The 18,744-nt window shown below is 38.1% G+C and overlaps 1 protein-coding gene across 10 annotated transcripts in view; it reads right to left on the bottom strand.

The window, feature by feature from the left end:
• The window catches only part of ADAM22 (ADAM metallopeptidase domain 22), a 203,987-nt gene extending 186,632 nt beyond the window's left edge, over nucleotides 1-17,355 (bottom strand). For 4 of the 10 annotated variants that reach the window (XM_012779572.2, XM_076006456.1, XM_076006455.1 and 1 more), the window contains exons 1-2: nucleotides 16,976-17,354; nucleotides 16,357-16,517 (exon numbers count right to left, since the gene is read on the bottom strand). In XM_012779572.2, coding sequence (XP_012635026.2) covers nucleotides 16,357-16,517; nucleotides 16,976-17,060 — 246 coding nt within the window. In that variant the 5' untranslated portion in view covers nucleotides 17,061-17,354. Of the gene's footprint in view, nucleotides 1-16,356; nucleotides 16,518-16,975 lie in introns of all 10 variants that reach the window. The other 6 variants (XM_012779568.2, XM_012779567.2, XM_012779573.3 and 3 more) reach the window with 2 other exon arrangements.
• Between the last annotated feature and the right edge of the window lie 1,389 nt (nucleotides 17,356-18,744).

An 18,744-nucleotide genomic window follows, 5' to 3' on the forward strand; every position in this document is an offset into this window, starting at 1 on the left:
AAATTTTGGAAGCCCCTTCTCCTTCACCTGTCTGTTCCTTTCAATTTGCATTTTGGGGTCTTCAGATAAAACTTGTTTCATTTAATAAAAAAAGAAAAATATGACAGGTTCTTAAAATTGAGCATTTTATCCTCTAATCTGGTAGTTATGCTTTGGGGAACAACTACAGTGAGACTAAAGCTGAAATCCAGAACTAGCACCAGAGTCCAAATCGTTCTATCCTCCTGCAGTATTTGATGCAAATCACAGCTCTTGCGAACACAGAGAAATCCAGTGATTTGTGTATATAAGGAACTGGCTACCAGTTTTATAACAAGAAATGATAATTATGGGAGCTAAAAAAGGAGCTAACATTTATTGAGCTCTTACTATATGCCAAACACCCAGCTACAGCTTTATGTATATTATCTCTTTTAATCCTCACAACCACGTATGAGCTGGCTACTATTCTTATTCACATTTTATTGATGTAAAAAGTCAGGATTAGAGAAGTTAAGTGCTTTCCAAGTTCACACAGCTAACCAGTGGCAGAGGTGGCCTTTGAATCTATGCAGTTTAATTCCAGGTCCTCTAACTCTTAGTCAGTATTCTATACTGCTTTTTAAAGAAGAAAACCACATCAGGGACTTACTTTATGAAAAATTAAGACATTCTAAACTATAGTAGATCCTGAAGTACTAAAATAGCACACAGACACAGAATTATTAAGAAAAGGATCGATACGGATAACATTAAAAATTTTTTAAATCATCTGTTACAACAAAAGATACCGTGAAAAGAATGAAATAAGCCACAAACTAAAAAAACAAAACAAAACAAAAAAAAACATGCAAACCATATAATATTTTCAAATGCCAAAAATCCATATGAAAAAGGCAAAAAACCAAACAGAAAAATCAAGAAAGGCTGAACAGGTCAGTCAGAGGAGAAAATGGAGATCAGCAAAGGTGCTCCACCTCATCAGTCATGGGGAGATGGAAAGTAAAATAATTAGATACCATTTCATAACCATGATATTGTTAAAAATTTATAAGTTCTTCTGATTCCAAATAGTGATGAAGATGGGATATAAACAAATTCGCATGCACTGCTGGCAGAGTGTAAACTGCTATATCACTATTTGATTTGGCAATATGTGGAGAAGGTGAGAATGTACAAACCCTAGGCATCAACAATTTCACTGCCACAGAAACTCATGCAAATGTGCGTATCAATGGCATACACTGCTTAAAACAGCAAAACCTGTAAACAACCTATAAATATTACTAATAGGAAAAATGAATAAATGAATAAACTAGAAAGCCAGGAAGCAATAAAAAGGAATGAACTCAATTCTTTTACCTGTATCATCATAAGAGATCAAAAAACAATGTTGAGGGGCAAAATGATATGCATGATACCAAACATGTACATTTTAAAAACACACAAAGCAGTAATATATATTGTTATGCATATATATTTATGTATGTATGGAAACAAGACCAGGAAGGATGCACACCAATCGCAAGATAATGAGTTCCTCTGGGAAGGAGGGGAAATAGAAGGGCACGAGAGCATCAATTGAATCTGTAATGTTTATTTCTTTAAAAAAATGACTAAATTTTTGTTCATTCTGGGTGATGAATACAAGGGCACCTGTCACATTATTCTACCTTTGTGTATCTTTAAACTATTTCAAAACTTAAGCTTTTTACATTTAAAAGAGTAACTCAAGAAATTTCTACAAGCAACTTTACGCAATTTCACTGATACCGTACAACAGCTAAAGGATGAGTAAAGAACCACAGTGATGTCTCTAATATTGTTGCCAGGAAAACTACAAGAAACAAAAGATAATGGCTGGAAACTGCAAGGAGGCATATGTTGATTCAACCTTCTGCACCCTTTTTAAACCAGACCTGTCCAAAGGAAGGGCTGCCTCATATGTATTGAGCACTCATCTATCAGGAATCCTGTAGGGCAGTTTTTAAAACTATAGAAAAGATCATGACCCTTTAGAGGGCTCTGAAATCATTTTAGTGCACCATAGCCAGGGTTTTTTTTTTTTTTTTTGAGACAGTGTCTCACTTTGTTGTCCAGGCTAGAGTGAGTGCCGTGGCGTCAGCCTGGCTCACAGCAACCTCAATCTCCTGGGCTCAGCAATCCTCCTGCCTCAGCCTCCCGAGTAGCTGGGACTACAGGCATGCGCCACCATGCCCGGCTAATTTTTTTTTTTTGTATATATATATTTTAGCTGGTCAATTAATTTCTTTCTATTTTTGGTAGAGACGGGGTCTCACTCAGGCTGGTTTCGAACTCCTGACCTTGAGCGATCCGCCCGCCTCGGCCTCCCAAAGTGCTAGGATTACAGGCGTGAGCCACCGCACCCAGCCCATAGCCAGGATTTTTTAGAAAATGAAATAGAACACAGTAGAATGAAAAGTATACCACTACATGTAATAAGGATAAGTATGTTTTCACAACACACTTATTTTGATCTTTGGTGTTTCCACATGTCCATGCAAAAACTTTTACACAAATGTTCACAGCAGCATTATTCACAATAGCAAAAGAGTGAAAACAACTCAAATATCCATCAAGATAAATGGATACATAATGAAATATTATTCAGCAATAAAATGAAATGAAGTACTAATACATGCTACAACATGGTTAAAACTTGAATACATTATGGTAAGTGACAAATGCCAGTCACAAAAGACCAAATAGTGTATGATTCCATTTGTATGAAAAGTCCAGAATTAGCAATACTATAGAGATAGTAGCTTAGTGGTTGCCTAGGGCTAAATGCAGTGGTGGAGGGGGGATAATTAGGGTAAATGGGTATGGGTTTCTTTTTGAGGTGATGAAAATGTTTCAATATTGATTGTGGTAGTGGTTGCACAACTCTAAAATATTTTGAATTGTACAGCATTTTTAAATGGGTAAATTCTATGGTATGCAAATTATATCTCAATGAAACTGTAATAAATGTATATGTAAGTAAAACATGAATTATTTTGTTCCTGAGATTATAATAGGTAAACTGAAGTCATGCAAACTGTTAAAGATCTAATTTCTGTGGGACAAATACTTGATCTGTATCTTTTAATGTGGGGCCTCTTCCCCACTATACGTCCTATCCTTACTTTTTCTTCTGGTCTTATACCTACTTTCAGATCCTTCATTCACACTAAGACATAAATGCTTGAAACTACTTATACTTTAATGACTATTCTCTGTTTTTTTCTGGTTTAAATCAGCATGTGCAGATCTTGTAGAGGCATGGAGATTTCATGGACTACAGATAACATTTACCTCCTAAGAAATAAAAACATTATAAAATAATATAAATACTATATATTAGATTATTAATATAATCAATGAATTAACTTATATAATTTGTCTTTAAATTTATATATTTTATTTATATTTTATAACTATAAAATGAAGTTTATAGTTCTATGTAAATTTGCATAATTCATATTTTAAAATATAAATATTTTATATTATTTGTTAGACCATAAAAATGAGTGAAAATTAGAAAAAACTCAAATAAAAATTATTAAACAAGAAAATATCTGGGGCTTAGCTACAGGGGGAAATAAATGAAGATAGTGTCCTTAGTTCGAAACCATAGTTTGAAAAAAAAAAATCAAAACTCTCAAGAAAAAATATCAAAGGAAATCCTTGGCTGAATATGTCATATGAATTCAGATCCATCAGAAATACTGCATGTCACTCTCTCAGAAGACATAAATCATTGTCTTAAAGAAAACGCAGCTCCAGGCAGCAAATGACAAAGTGTGATGAATAAAGTCACATACAAAGGTTAAATAGCTTGGATTTATTTTTGTTGGAAGAGAAGGGGCTATAAACTGACATGAATGATTTTGTCACAGTGATTAAAGCGGTCTGGAGACAGCAAGGCGGCTTTATGTGGTATAGTGTCAGTATACCAATCACCGTCCAAGTCCCTGCCACATTCTCTGGCATGCTCTCTCCGCTTATCACCATGGCCCTGCCTTTCTTAATAAACCTTGCCTCAGATTTCAAGCAAGAAGGACAACTATTTCAGTTCAGACACCCACTGTGAGGGGATCCTCACAGAAATTGGGCATACTGTATACAGGGTGGTTCTGCTGGGCCAGCAGGAATATATGTGGGGAAACAGGAAGAAAGAGCTCAGAGATTAGGAGTAAATGTGGAAGGAGGGCCATGATTCTCTCCACTCCATCCCAACAAAAAACTTGCATAATCCAGAGGAGAGAAATACTGTAACTGTTGTAAATACCTCAAAAGTACATAAAATCACTAACATAAATGATCACAGAACTGTTTTTCTGCATCTTTGAAGCAGAAAATTAAAACAAAAATAGACGCTAAATATTTACTGAGTATAGACTGTGGGTCAAGCACAGTGCTGAGCAGTGAATGAACACAGTGAACATGAGTTATCAACTTTGAGCTTAAGACTATATCTAGCTCATGAGAACACCCAAGTTATCAGTGCTCTATGCCCCTCCCCTGACACACACATAAGCATGCAAAATTTTAAGCCAAGCCTACAAGGTTTTACTTTTAGTATACCTGCAAAAATGCCTTGTCATTCCTTCATACTGAATACGAATCCTGTAGCAATACAGCAATGGATCACTATCCTGTAGCAAAGGATTACTGTCAAAGACTTTGAGAAGTGACATGCTCAGCTAGAGTGGAGGGTGAACTAAGCACATAACTCAAAGCTTAAATCCAGGGGATTATGAGCCATGAGAACTAGGAAAATGATTTTAGGAAGGAGATTATTCCAGCAGTAAAGAGCAGAAAGGGACCCTACAATTCATATCCAAAGAAGAGAATGAATGAGGGACAATTTAAAGGGAACAAAAGAAATGAATGAATGAAAAAAAGAAAAAATACAGGTTTAAAAGTAAGTACTGAAATGGAAAGCTTGTTGAACTATAACACATTTTCTAAATCCCAAAATAAGTCCAGCAATGTACAACAGGGATAGTTCCCAACACTGCATGTAAATAACCTTTCAGAGACTTGTTTTTACTTTAGTTGCTAAGAGAAAAAGAGACACTTAACAAAAAGAGGGGGGGGGGGAGAATATTATAAAATAAACCAAAGGTAACAGGGACTGAAAACAGAACAAGGTTATACTCACAGGAAAATTACAAATGGACAGAGCTATGGGAAAGTGATAGAGACTATTCTGAGAGATAAGAAAAGAAAGAAATGAAGAGAAAAGTAAAGAACTGAACAGAGAAAACGTAATATAAGAATACAAGTATGGGAGCATAAAAATCAAACAGGGCCTCTATAAGTCATGGCATCAACAAATTCATTCAGTCAACATTCGCTTGTTGAGCACTTGCTACTAACAAGCCTCTATCTGTGTTCAATGCTGGGAAGAAATAAAAATGAAGATGAGGGTCCATGACTTTAATTCCTTGTTATTCTGTGCAATTAAATTTAAAAAAATATTTAGCCCATCACCCTATAATTGCAAACTTTATGATTTCATAATCAGAACACTTAAATGCCCTAAACAACTCATTAATCAATAACCTCAAGTAGATTTCATATTAAATTAGTTAAGTTATGAATTAATAGTACCTTTCCTTCATTAATTGTGAAGAACATTGTCTATGCAAGATTAAGAACTGTAAGGACATCATACTAAACCTACCTCAGATATTAAATGAGAATTCTCAGTATCTAAGCACCAATATTTTTTCCCTTTTTTAATCCTAGAGGATTCTGAGAGTCAACAAAAATTGCTATATACTGTAGTTTGAAATAGTCTTACCTCTAGTCACTTATCCAGCCAGAAATGGCTTCACCTTTGGTGACAGCAATGAACACTTCTTAAATTTCCACCCACCTTCTTATCAATCAATATCTGTCCAAGTTAAAAGGTACTTCTATGATGAAATAAGTTAGAAAAAAAGCAATGTACTATTTATAACTAAGCCAGTTGTACAGGATCATAAAATGTGAGAAAAATTTTATAGTCCCAAATCAAAACTTTTATCATCATCAATGATGTTTAAGTTTCTATCAAAGGTAATAAAACTCTTCCTAAGAAATGATTGGCTTCATCATTCAACATAATGGTAAATTTATAAATGTATCTGTTTAAAAAAAATCCTTTAAGTTTTTCTGGAGGGCACATCAATGTACTTCTAATTGATGAGCTGCAATACCAAACTCTCCTGGAAAATTCACTATCTATGGCAAACAAAGACTGACACCAAAACCGTCCATCTTAGTAACAAATTTTCCAGACTCCAACTTAGAGACTCTTCATTCACTCAACATACATTTATTTAACACACAGCACATACCATTCAAAATGAGACTGTTGCTTATTTTGTACAAACTAAATATGATTTTTAGAGTTTCAAAAACTCCTGCATAAGTTAGGAAATCAACCTTTATTTAACTGGGTCTCATCTCTTGACCCAGGAGAGGCACAGAGTTTACATTACATATGAGAAGAGTGGGCCCCTTGAAGTCCTATGCCACTAGCCTGCAGACTTTAGAAAGGAGGAGGAGGAAGAAGAGGAAAAAGAAGAGGAGGAGGAGAAAGAAAGAAGAAATAAGGAGGATAGAATAAAGTAGGAGGAAGGAGAAGAAAAAGGAGGGGAGAGGGAAAAGGAGGAAGAATTCTTCCCTCTGAACCAAACACTTAAAGCTCATGGGGAGGATGAAAATAATCCCAGGGACCATCAGAGCAAGCCTGGCTATAAACACACACACACACACACATACACACACACACACACACACACACACACACACATACACACACACACACACACACACACACACACACACACACACACGGTTCCCTTTAGAAACTGAAGACCTAGATCATGAGTGGAGCCATTAACACCTAGGTGGCTAATATTAAAAACTCAGAAAGTGCCTCAGACTCTTCCAGGCAGCTCTCTGTAGTCGAGCCATGAGGATACTGAACTGACCCAGCACAGTGGACCTAGTATCTTGTTAACTGCTCTCTGATTTCCCTCGGCCTCACCTCCCACCATCCTTTTACCTACAGCCTGTTCCTGCCCATATCTGCTGATCCTAGATCACTCCTCAGCCATCTGCCTTGCTCTTTCTCCAGGCTACCCTCAATTACCACCACCAGGCTATGCATAACCTCGACTGCCACTGATGTCTACTGAAGATGCACAGCCGGGTTCCCAGGCAGAACCCTGAAGATATTCCAAAGGCATTAAAAATCCACTAGGGGCCGGGCGCGGTGGCTCACGCCTGTAATCCTAGCACTTTGGGAGGCCGAGGCGGGCGGATTGCTCAAGGTCAGGAGTTCGAAACCAGCCTGAGCGAGACCCCGTCTCTACCAAAAATAGAAAGAAATTAATTGACCAACTAAAAATATATATACAAAAAATTAGCCGGGCATGGTGGTGCATGCCTGTAGTCCCAGCTACTCGGGAGGCTGAGGCAGTAGGATCGCTGAGCCCCAGAGATTGAGGTTGCTGTGAGCCAGGCTGACGCCACGGCACTCACTCTAGCCTGGGCAACAAAGTGAGACTCTGTCTCAAAAAAAAAAAAAAAAAAAAAAAAAAAAATCCACTAGGGGCTGGGCACAGTGGCTCACACCTGTAATCCTAGCACTCTGGGAGGCCGAGGCAGGTAGATGGTTTGAGCTCAGCAGTTCGAGACAAGCCTGAGCAAGAGTGAGACCCCATCTCTACTAAAAATAGAAAGAAATTAATTAGCCAACTGTATCCCAGTTACTCTGAAGGCTGCAGGAGGATCACTTGAGCCCAGGAGTTTGAGGTTGCTGTGAGTTAGGCTAACACCACAGCACTCTAGCCAGGGCAGAGTGAGACTATGTATAAAAAAAAAAATTTTTTTTTTTTTTAAATCCACTAGGGAATTCAAGGAACGCTGCAGAACCAGGTTCTGTCAAGCGGCAGCTCCTCCAGCAGCATTTTGCTATTTAAGCCAAAGAAAGAGAAACCATTTAAAGAAAAAGCTTGAGCTATAACCAGGACAAACAAATTTTTGTGTAACAGCCTAATCTCAACACTCTTATCTCTCTAGTAGAGGAAATGCAGGCAATTTCTCCCAAACAAGCCTACTTACAAGGTATACTAGAAAAAAAAAAAATTCAGAATAGAAATTGACCAATTAGAGGTAAAAGCTAGAGACCTAGGGCACTGCCAAGTAGAATTAAGTGTTCTAAACAAAACTGTCAACCAAGAATTCTATGCCTCAGGTAGAAAACAAATATTTTTTATGGCACCTACTTTATAAGAAGAATTTTGAAATTTACAAGTAATAATTGTACATATTCATGGGATACACAGAGATGTTTCAATACATATAATGTATAGTGATCAGCTCAGGGTAATTAACATCCATCATCTCAAACATTTCAAGTGGAAAATTTTTAAACCACTTGCAAAATATGAGCTCTCAAGGCCTATCTCCAGGAAAGGATCATCGATTTCTCATCTTCAAAGAGTTATATCTAATGATCTTTACTTGGGACAAAAAATGCAACAAAAGGGCTACTATTGCTAAGTGCTAAAAATCCCATGGTACAAAATTAACTTTTAAAAAGGAGAAGAAAAATGTTCATTTATCCTTACTGACACCTAAAGATTCTGAAAATCTCTTCAATAGATTTAGGGGCTAAGGAGAATGATTGAGTTCTTTACTTCTTCTCTTTCTAGTTAGAACTGCTGAGATTTCTGGATCATGGTACAACATTTTTAATTTTATTTTCAAAATCAAGTTACATATAATAGTCTGTCTTGGGGAAAACAAAATAGATTTCTATTTTAAAAGGAATTCGAATGCTGAAATCAGAAGTAAAAAAACAGCTAGAAGTCTAAAATCATTTTTATATGAAGTATTTATATTTTTAAAAATACAGCATGTTGAACTCTATTTTAATTATGTGCAAAATAATTGCAAGTCAGCCAGAGAGAAGACCTGAGCAGGCCAAAAGTATCTTAAATAAATAATGTTAGGTATGGTCCAACACAGAGATGAATGGGAAACCACATGTTAAACAAGCAAAGATTACAAAATGATTATTTTATGTTGATTTCTAACCTTTCAAGAATCCTATTTCTCGGTTTTATCACTTATTACCTGTATGACCTTAGGCAGGTTAATTAGCTTCTGTAGCCTGTTTCCTCGATTATAAAATAGGTATATTACTATAATAGTATCCTCATACTGAGAGAGAATGCATGTAAATCACTCAGAACAGTGCTTGGTACATGGTAAATAAATGTTACATATTATTTATATTTTTATATCTAATATTATATATTATTATTCATATTAATTCTTATTTTTTCAACTGTTTCCCCCAATGTTTGCTTTCTAGTTCTTTTATTACCAAAGTAAACACATCCAACTAGAGGTTCACAGAAGCTATTAATTTTTGCTATTATTGATTATGTATCTCTTTTACCTGAATGATTTGACATTTGGGACTCTGGAGCTATTAGTTCTATAAAGACAGAGAAGGTATTTTGTATTTTTTCTTGTGTGGAAAGACATATGAATATGGATCCCTGTTTACCACTTAATATTTCTATTTATGGAACTTTTACCACAAAAGAGCATATATAATTTTGGTGTTGATTGCTGAACACTAAAATCTTTGATTTATAATAAAAGAGTATAGCAATCAATTTACATATCTAGAAACAGAACACATGTTCTTCAAGAGGTGCTCTTTACCTTTAAAATATCAAATATCTTTACATATTCCATTTTCATTCTGAATATCATAAAAATGAAGCATTCCTGTTGTGTTCTGCAAGCTTCTTCTCTATTGTATAATTCTAAATATACATATATATTTTTTCAAACACTGCAAGAAATACTATCCTTAGTGAAGTATCTAAAGAATGGAAACACAAACACCACATGCACTCACTACTAAACTGGAACTAATTGATGAGGACACACGTGCATAGAAGTAAAAGTCAACAGAAATCAACCAGGGGGCGGAGGGGAGGAGGGGACTGGCGAAAACCTAACTAACGGGTACAATGAATAATATCTGGGTGACCGGCACTCTTATAACCATTATACAAGTGATTCATGTAACCAAAATTCTTTGTACCCTGTAATATTTTGAAATTTATTTTCACGGAGATGTCCGTGCAGCCCCGGACATCTAAAAGAAATTGCAAGAGATATACAGTGCCAATGGGATAAATGTAAGAAATCTTTGACCCCATCGAATGACATCTAAAGAACTGCTGGTAGCCTCTACCATAAGACCAGTTTAGCATAATGGTTAAGCACACAGGCAGGTAGGACAGTGGAGCTTATGTGCCTGGGTTCAAATCCCTTATCAGCTTTGTGATTTTTACAGATGATAAGTATTACCTGTCACACATGATTTCTGTGAGGATGCAATGAGTTAACGTACATCTAGTGCTCAGAAGACTCTTTGGCACATAGAAAATAACCGTATAAGTTACCATATATTTAAATACTTTAGTATCAATATATAATATATATAGTAATATTATTACAAGTATTTTTCTCTTTTCCTTCCTCCTCCTCACCATTCTCCTCAAGGTCTCTTCCTTTTCTTCTGCTTTCCCTCCACCCAATTTCATAAACATCTTCTTTACCTTCTGGACTTATCCGTGATACTTAACGATAAATGTGGCCCTATCTTATGAAGCTGTTTGATACTACTGACCTTAAAGATTCCTGCTCTGTGTGTCACAAGAAAAAAGCAGGCTTCTTTCCATGTACTTCTAGGAAGGGCTCTAATTGTTAAAAATGATAGAACTCTTGACACTCTTTGCCAATATGAGAAAGCAAATGCAACTACAAACAATGTTTATCAACCCATAAAGTCTTAGAGCTACTCATAGTTCCCTATGTGTAGCTGTAAAGTAGTGATGAAAAACTGGTTCCTCTTGTGTACAGTAAAATCACTAGGTAGAATTTCAAAGATACTCCCCAAAATATATATAAATTGGAATCTCATAGAGTAGAAGCATGACTTACGGGAAATTCCTATAATTCCAAATTTTACTTTAACTATTTAATTGAAACAGAAGATGATTGGTAGGAAAATAAAAATGCATTGTGAAATGACTCCATCCTATTTTTAGCAGAACAAAGTTTTGATTGGCGGCAAAATTTTATCAATATTGATTTATATAGTTTAACAAATGCACATTTAAAAAAAATGTTTGTGCTATCCTTGCAAAATACTTCCAAAGTTGTAATTCCTTGGAGCCCTTTTTTGCCAGGGAAGCAGTACTGCCGGCAATTTACCATCAGGCTGACTCAATGCTCCCAAATGAAACAGCACAATGTTAAGTACAGCTCATCCATGCTTAGGCATATTTATAAATCTATTCATAAAAATGGAGCACACCTACTGCTGCCGTCTTGCTGCCATTGTGCATTTTTCCCATTCGTTACTGGTTATCAAAATTATGATAAACTGTAGATCTATATCCTTGGCACTTGACTACTTATGAAGCTACACTTTACAAGGAAACAGAGAAAAAAGTAGCCCATCTATTCACGGACAATGAAGACATCTGACGAAAAGAAATTTTGCTACTTGTAGAGAAATACAATCACTGGGTGAAAAACAAATTATTCAAAATGTATGGGGTGACCACACAACAAAATAAATCACAAAATAATCTATCCTCGATGCTACAGTAAATCTGTGTAATGCTTGGATGGCAAAAAAAGAAGTCATCATTGAGGTGCTTACTGAATAAAATAGCAATTATGTGATTATCTGTTATCAAACCATCAGTAAGACTCAGCAGGTGATATGTTGCTGATATAGAAGGCCAGTTAAAAACGTAAGTTCCATCCTTTTACCTGAAAACATACAATTTTTTAGCACAAATAATTTCAAGACAGAAGAAAGGAAGACTGAATATTTTGAAGATTCTAGTCCTGCATGCTGTTTTCCAAGACTGAAATTACTTCAGACTAGGTAAACAACCTTGAGGATAGCAAGGTTACCCATACTCAAATATGATTACTCTGACTAGCATTTCTAGGACTTTGTGGCATAATAAGCTTTTAATATGGGTGATCATCCCACTTGGGATAAAAATAAAGTATGCAGTCAAGTTACTGACCACACAGTAAAGAAATCTTTTACAACATGTACTCATGGCAACAGAATTACTATTTACTATTACATACTATTTACTATTAATACTAGTTACTATTACACCAATCAAATTGTCAGCACTTAAACAAAACTAAAATAAAAATTTCTTCCAAAATTTAAGTTTTCTTCTGGTCTCATTTAGGGTCAAAAACTGAAAGAAAGACACAGTAAGAGTAAAATTAAAGTGTTTTATACCTTATACTTCTTGTGAGATTTCTGAAACATTATGTAATACATTGCTAATTTTCTTACTCTTTTCAAAAAATTTTTAATTGGCATATAATAATTATACATATTTATGGGGTACATATTGATGTTTCAATATATATAATGTGTAGTCATCAGATAAGGATAATTAGCATATCCATCTTAATGGCTTGATCTTACCAACTGAAGAGTAATTCCTGAATTAGGTTAGATGACCTATAAGGTCTCTTCTGTTCCTAGGATTATTTGATCCCACTTAGTTATATAAATTCAAGTAATTTGTAACCTACTTCTGGGAATGTGTTAAACTCAGGTAATTAAGGCACCATTTTACATTCAAGTAATGTCATAAAATTTCTAAATAGTATTCAAGCAGCCTGAGGGAGTTACTGTTATTTAACAAAGACTTATACAGTGCTTACTTATGTCCAGAATTGTTCTAAGTGCTTTATAAATATTAACTCATTTACACAGTATTTTCAGTATTTTCAATAACTAAGTTCTTATGAAGCTTAATGATTATGTACACTGGCATTTACCAGTGAATAAAACAGCAACATTCATGTACTCTTTTAAATTAAAATTATTCATTTCTAACAATTAGGATTATCCCACAATAACATGAATCTGGTCAGTTAACTCTTCTTACTAAACTCCTTAGCCTTTATGATGAAAGGTCAAATTCCTCAACAAGTTATAAAGGTGCTACAGCATCTACTTCCTGCTTTCCTGTTTTGTCTTATTTGTCCCTTAAATCTTAACTATTTGCAATTAACAAAAACATGCCCGGGTTCCCACATGCCTAGGTACTTACTACCCCTCCAGTCGGATCTGCACCTCTCCCTTTAATGTGGCAATTCCTAACTTAACCTCTAAACACAGCTCAGACAGCCTCCCCAGAAAGCCCACCCTGACTATTCACCTGGGTTAATTACTGGGCATTCTCTGCCTCCACAGCTCTCTATGATCACCTCCAGAAAATCATAGGGCAAAGTATCATTGCAGATTCACTCATTCCTCTTCCCACTTGTTTGTGAACGCTTAAAAGCTAGAACTGTATCTTTTCACTCTAAATTCCCAGCACCTTGCACAAAAATTGGCATAAAGTAGTAGCTCAAGTAAATAAATGCTTCTTAAATAAACAAATCAACAAATGAATATAGGCTTTGTGAGTTCACAGAAAATCACCCTGATTTTATTTCTGAAGTAGAAAAGAAGTTGCTAAAAACATCTACGGTACATAAGATGTCATAAGTTACATCTATTTAATTATCAAGAAAATGGCAAGGGCCATATAAAATCAACTGAAATTTTTGGATCCAACAACAGCTCTTAGGGAAACTAGAAATGCCAAAGTTCAAAAAAACTCCATTGTTTCTTTACAAGTAGGAAAAGGCCAATAACTAGGTCTTTAGCGTTCTAACTGCCAGATTCAGTCCTAGTTGCCAATGATTTCCACCTGTAGTTTAAGGATGGTAAACTGCAGTGGCTCCCAGGTGATATAGACATCAATTACTGTGTACCTTACTGTGTGCCAGGCACTGAGATAATTTCTTGTAGTAACTACTTTGATAGTAGTATCATTGCTTTTGCTTCTGACTTGAATTAATCTATTCATACTCTTAAACCTAAATCGTACCAATCCTTCACACCCCACCAAAAACCGGAGTCTTTTCAATTGTGAGGTGTATTGCTATAGAAAGTAGAAGCTGCATGGGCCCAAGGTGTCTTCTGCCCCAAGTGGCCTACAAACTAAAAAACTGCAGATGTGGTGCTCCATAAATGGGGAGAAAAGGAGGCGGACTAGTGGTCCTTCACCAAAACTGAGAAGGGCAGAAGGTGCCTTGAAGACATTACCAGCATAAGGCAGAGATTCTGATAGTTTCCAGATTTAATCCTGTGGTTTTCTTTGTATTTCTACTTTCTTTAGTCTCCCTTTGTCTCCCAGAAAGAGTCTGTGATTTGTTCTAAAGCACTGGCTATCTATCTCAGCAAAATCCAGACTGAGAAACTATAAGGGATGGAAGACCTCATGTCTTCAGTGAAATTATGGCAAGGGGGAAAAAAAGGAAATAGAAGCAGAAAATCATACATTAAAAGACTTAAAAAACAAACCAAAAAACTAATTGGAGTCTACAGACATTATTTTAGGACCTGGCTCAGGCAAACAAACTTAAATATATACAGTATATATACTTTTGATAGTAGTAAGAGAAAATATAACATTATGGTTAGATTTTTTAAAGAATCTTTATATTTTATAGGTATATTACTGAAATTTTTTATGAATGAAATGATATGATTTGCTTCAAAATAATACAGGAAAGGGAAGAAAATAGGTAAGGTATAGAGACAAAATAAGAATGGCCATGAGTTGCTAACTGTTGAAGCTGAAAGTTAATTATGTTGTTCTATCTACTTTCATGTGTTTGAATTTTTTAGTAACTAAAAGTTAAAATGGGTGTCAGAATATTCCTCCACAGAAATAATCCTAATTAATTGAAAAATAAGACAAGGAAACTGTATCCCTTGCTTCTTCAGTTTTACCATAGAAACAAGGCAAAATAGAAAAGGAATAAGCATTAACCAAATGTTAACTCAAATAAAAGAATTCTTCATTAGAGGCTTAACAAATTATATTTTCTACTACAATAATCTAAAACTTTGATAGATATTACTGTAGCCCTTTAATTTCCTACCTTATATTAAGAAAATTTTAACAGAAGTATTTGGCTACAAATACATATTCAAATAATATTTTTACATTTTTGTACATACAGAGAAGTTAGCATAATTATTACCTCATCAAGATATATATATATATATATATATATTTTTTTTTTTTTTTGAGACAGGACTAGAGCTCAGCAACAGCTCAGTCATGGTTCACTGCAGCCTCAAACTCCTGTGCTTAAACTATCCTCCTGCTTCAGCCACCTGTGTAACTGGGACTACAGGCCCTCACCATTTAGCCAACTAATTTTTTCTATTTTTTGTAGAAATGGGGATCTCCCTATTTTCCTAGGCTAGTCTTGAACTCCAGGCCTCAAGCCCTCCTCCCACCTCAGCCTCCCAAAGTGCTAAGTTTACAGGCATGAGCTACCATGCCTGGCCAAGATGTATCTTAAAGTACTGAACATATTTACACGAGTGAAAATGTGTAAAGCACTGCCTTTGCTTCAGTGAAGTTTACAAAAATTTTCAACTACATGAACAAGTCCAATATGTGCTTACAGGTAGGTGAACTGCCTGCCAGGCTGATGTATGTAAATACAAAACATATTTACATATCCCTCCCCCCCCCCAAAATTACTGAAATTAGCCAATAAGTTCAAAATAATTTTCAGGAATATCTGTGGATGTGTGATATTGATCTAAATATGGGCACAATGATGAACTAGATTTTTAAAACGTTATTTATAAATGCTCAATAAACACCACACCCCTAATTAAACCAAGAGAACTACTACGCACAAAAAAGGGGAAGGTAGAGGTGTACGGAAATATCTTGGGTGTACACAAATCAAGTGAACGGAGAACCTAGAAGTTTAGGTGATTTTTACAGTTTGGGCTTTTTAGGAAGGTGCAACCTTGGTTTTTACAATGTTTCTACAGTATCACTTATATTCTCTTGGAGGATTAAAAAAGTAACATTTATTATACTCAAAAACTGCCCAAATACTATGTCCTTTCTCCCATGGGCAGGGCTTTTGCTTACGGAGAGACGAGAGGACCTCCGCCCTTTAGCTCAGGTTACCGCACTGCTGGAGGCACCCCGCACAAACTTCCCTAGAGCAAAGCCCCCGGCCTGTGGTTCTTCTGGGGGGGGGGGGGGATTTGTACCCTTTTCCCTTCTTTTTTACACAGGGAGCGCCATGCATAACTCGCATGAGGACTGCGCTCGCTCCATCCGAGACAGCGCGTCTCCAGGGCAACCGAGAGCAAACGCGGGGTCGCTGGCGGGCAGGACCACCGCCGACCGCGCCTCTCACCTGCCGGCCGCCGGGGCTGCCCCGCACTCGCGTGTCCAGCGCGTCGTGCCGAGTTTCGTCTTCGCCACCGGAGCGGTAGATGAGGCGCAGTGGTACGATGCTCTGGCGCTCCAGGAAGCGGTTTTCGTTCCTCTTCTCCAGGTCCGTCAGCGAGGCGTCTCCTCCAGGCAGGAAGGGGGGATGGAGGAAGTAGAAAGAAAAGGCGAAAATAATGACCCTGACCCACGCTCCTCTATCCTGCGGTGCTACGTCTCCTCTACGAAAACCCGCTGCCCCCTCCTTCCCGGACCCCATCTGGGAAGGACGCGGAGACACCAGCCGGAGAGCTTTGGACCAGCTCATCTGGAAGCATCCAGGATCGGGGCCCAGAAGCAAGGCACCCCTTTCCCATCCTCCCCACTCCTCTTCAGAAGAAGAAAAACAGGCTTTTGACCGCAGGCTTCCAATGCACCCGCTCGCCCCCACACATATATTTTTGCTCCACTTCTCATCACCCTTCCAGATAAAAATTCTCCCCGCGCACCCGGGAAATGGGGGCGCCCCTATCCATTGCGCCGGAGGGCTCCAAAGATTCCCGGAAAATGGTACGTCCCGAAGCCACAGAGGGTGGCTAACTTACCTGCCTGGCCGCAGCGCGCCGGGGGGCAGGTCCCGAGGGCGCAGAGCAGCAAGAAGGGCACGGACGCAGCCGCCGACGCCTGCATGGTGCTGCCGTCAGCCCGCCTCGCCCGAGACGCTCAGCTCCTCATGCTGGAGCAGCCGAGCCCGGCTCCCTGGCTCGGCGCCCCGCGGGTCCGCACGGCCGCCTCCTCCCAGCCCCAGCCGGTGCTGCGGATGCCGCGGCGCTGCAGCCTCCACCGCGGCGCTGCCTCAGTGCTGCATTGTGCTCCGCGGGCGCTTCCGCTGGCGGGGGGAGCGAGCGAGTGCTGCATTGGGCGGTTGGCTGTAGCTAAGTGGCTTCTAGCGCCTCCCACCTCATCCCCTGGCAAAGGCTCGGGCGGGCGACGAGCGCTCGGCAGGGAGCGAGCGCCCGGTACTCTCGCCCCCCGTGCGCGGGCAGCGCCGCGCGCAGGAGAGTCAGCTGGGAAATGTAGTTCTCTCTCCGCGCCCCGCCGGTCTCCACGACGGCGCGGGCTGCCGTGACCTCGTGGGCGCGAGGTCCTCCACGGCCTGCAGACGCGGAGGAGGAAAAGGGCGAAAGAAAAAGGGCGCCGCAGGCAGGCCTTCTGGCACCGGAGGTGCACTGTGCATTTGCAGCAAGCCGGTGTTCATCCACATTGCCCGCAAGGAACTGTAATATTTCCCACAGACTGATAGATCCTTAAGTTATTATCAAGGAACCGTACCCTCGCGAGTAGTCGGTAAGTTAATCATTTAACAAATATAGGTTGAGGAACTACTGTGTACCCCGCAGTTGACAACCGGAAAGACATCGGGATGAGGCATATGTTCTCGGATACAACTGGACTATATAGACCATTTTTACAATACAGTGTGGAAAGTGTCTCGGTAGTGCATAGACGAGGGCCATTAACTCAGTCTCCAGAGTCAGGGAGAACCTCCTGGAGGTCCATGCAGGCACTCGAAGGATGGTTTAGCCCAACACTCCTGAATGTTTTATTGTTTCTGTAACTTCTGACAACCTCAAACCTATATGTGAAAACCAAACGTGGGAAACTCTGCTTTCTCAAGCTGCTTATTCCATTTTTCTCTAATTACAAATGATAGAAAGTCTTGTGGATAAAGCAATAGTAAGATAATTATCTAAATAATTAACATGTACGTAGTATTTTTGTTTTTTGGAGTTCACATATGTTATAATTTGATCCTAAAGTCAGCAATTTGATCAGAATTATTATTCCCATTTTAGAGAGGAGAAAATTAGGCTTAAGCGGTGCCTTTCAAATACCATAGTCAGTAGCCACATGTGGCTATTTAAATTCAAATTAATTTAAATTAAATTAAAAATTCAATTCCTCAGTCACACAATCCACATTTCAGGTATTGAGCCTGTGGTTAGTGGCTACTGTATTGGACAGTAAAGATAGAGAACATTTCCATCATTGCAGAAAGTTCTATTAGACAGCACTAGCTTCCAGAATTTAAATAAGTTGCCCCAAGGACCCATGTCATCTAATCATAAGTAGAGTGAGATCTGGTTCATCTCCTTTCAGGTCGAGTCTTTTTCCACAGTATCTGCCTGGTTGAAACCTGTGTTTGTGTAACCTTCAACTTGATCCTGGTTTTGTAGAACATACAGAAAAATCTTCCACATGATGTTCTTTGGAGTTGTTTTTCTCCTTCCCTGGGGAATTTTTTTTTTTACCCCTGCCTCATATAATGGTTTTAGGTTCCTTCACCATCCTGATGATCTGAATATATACTCCA

Source organism: Microcebus murinus, chromosome 9 (assembly GCF_040939455.1).
Source record: "Microcebus murinus isolate Inina chromosome 9, M.murinus_Inina_mat1.0, whole genome shotgun sequence".
NCBI lineage: Eukaryota > Metazoa > Chordata > Mammalia > Primates > Cheirogaleidae > Microcebus > Microcebus murinus.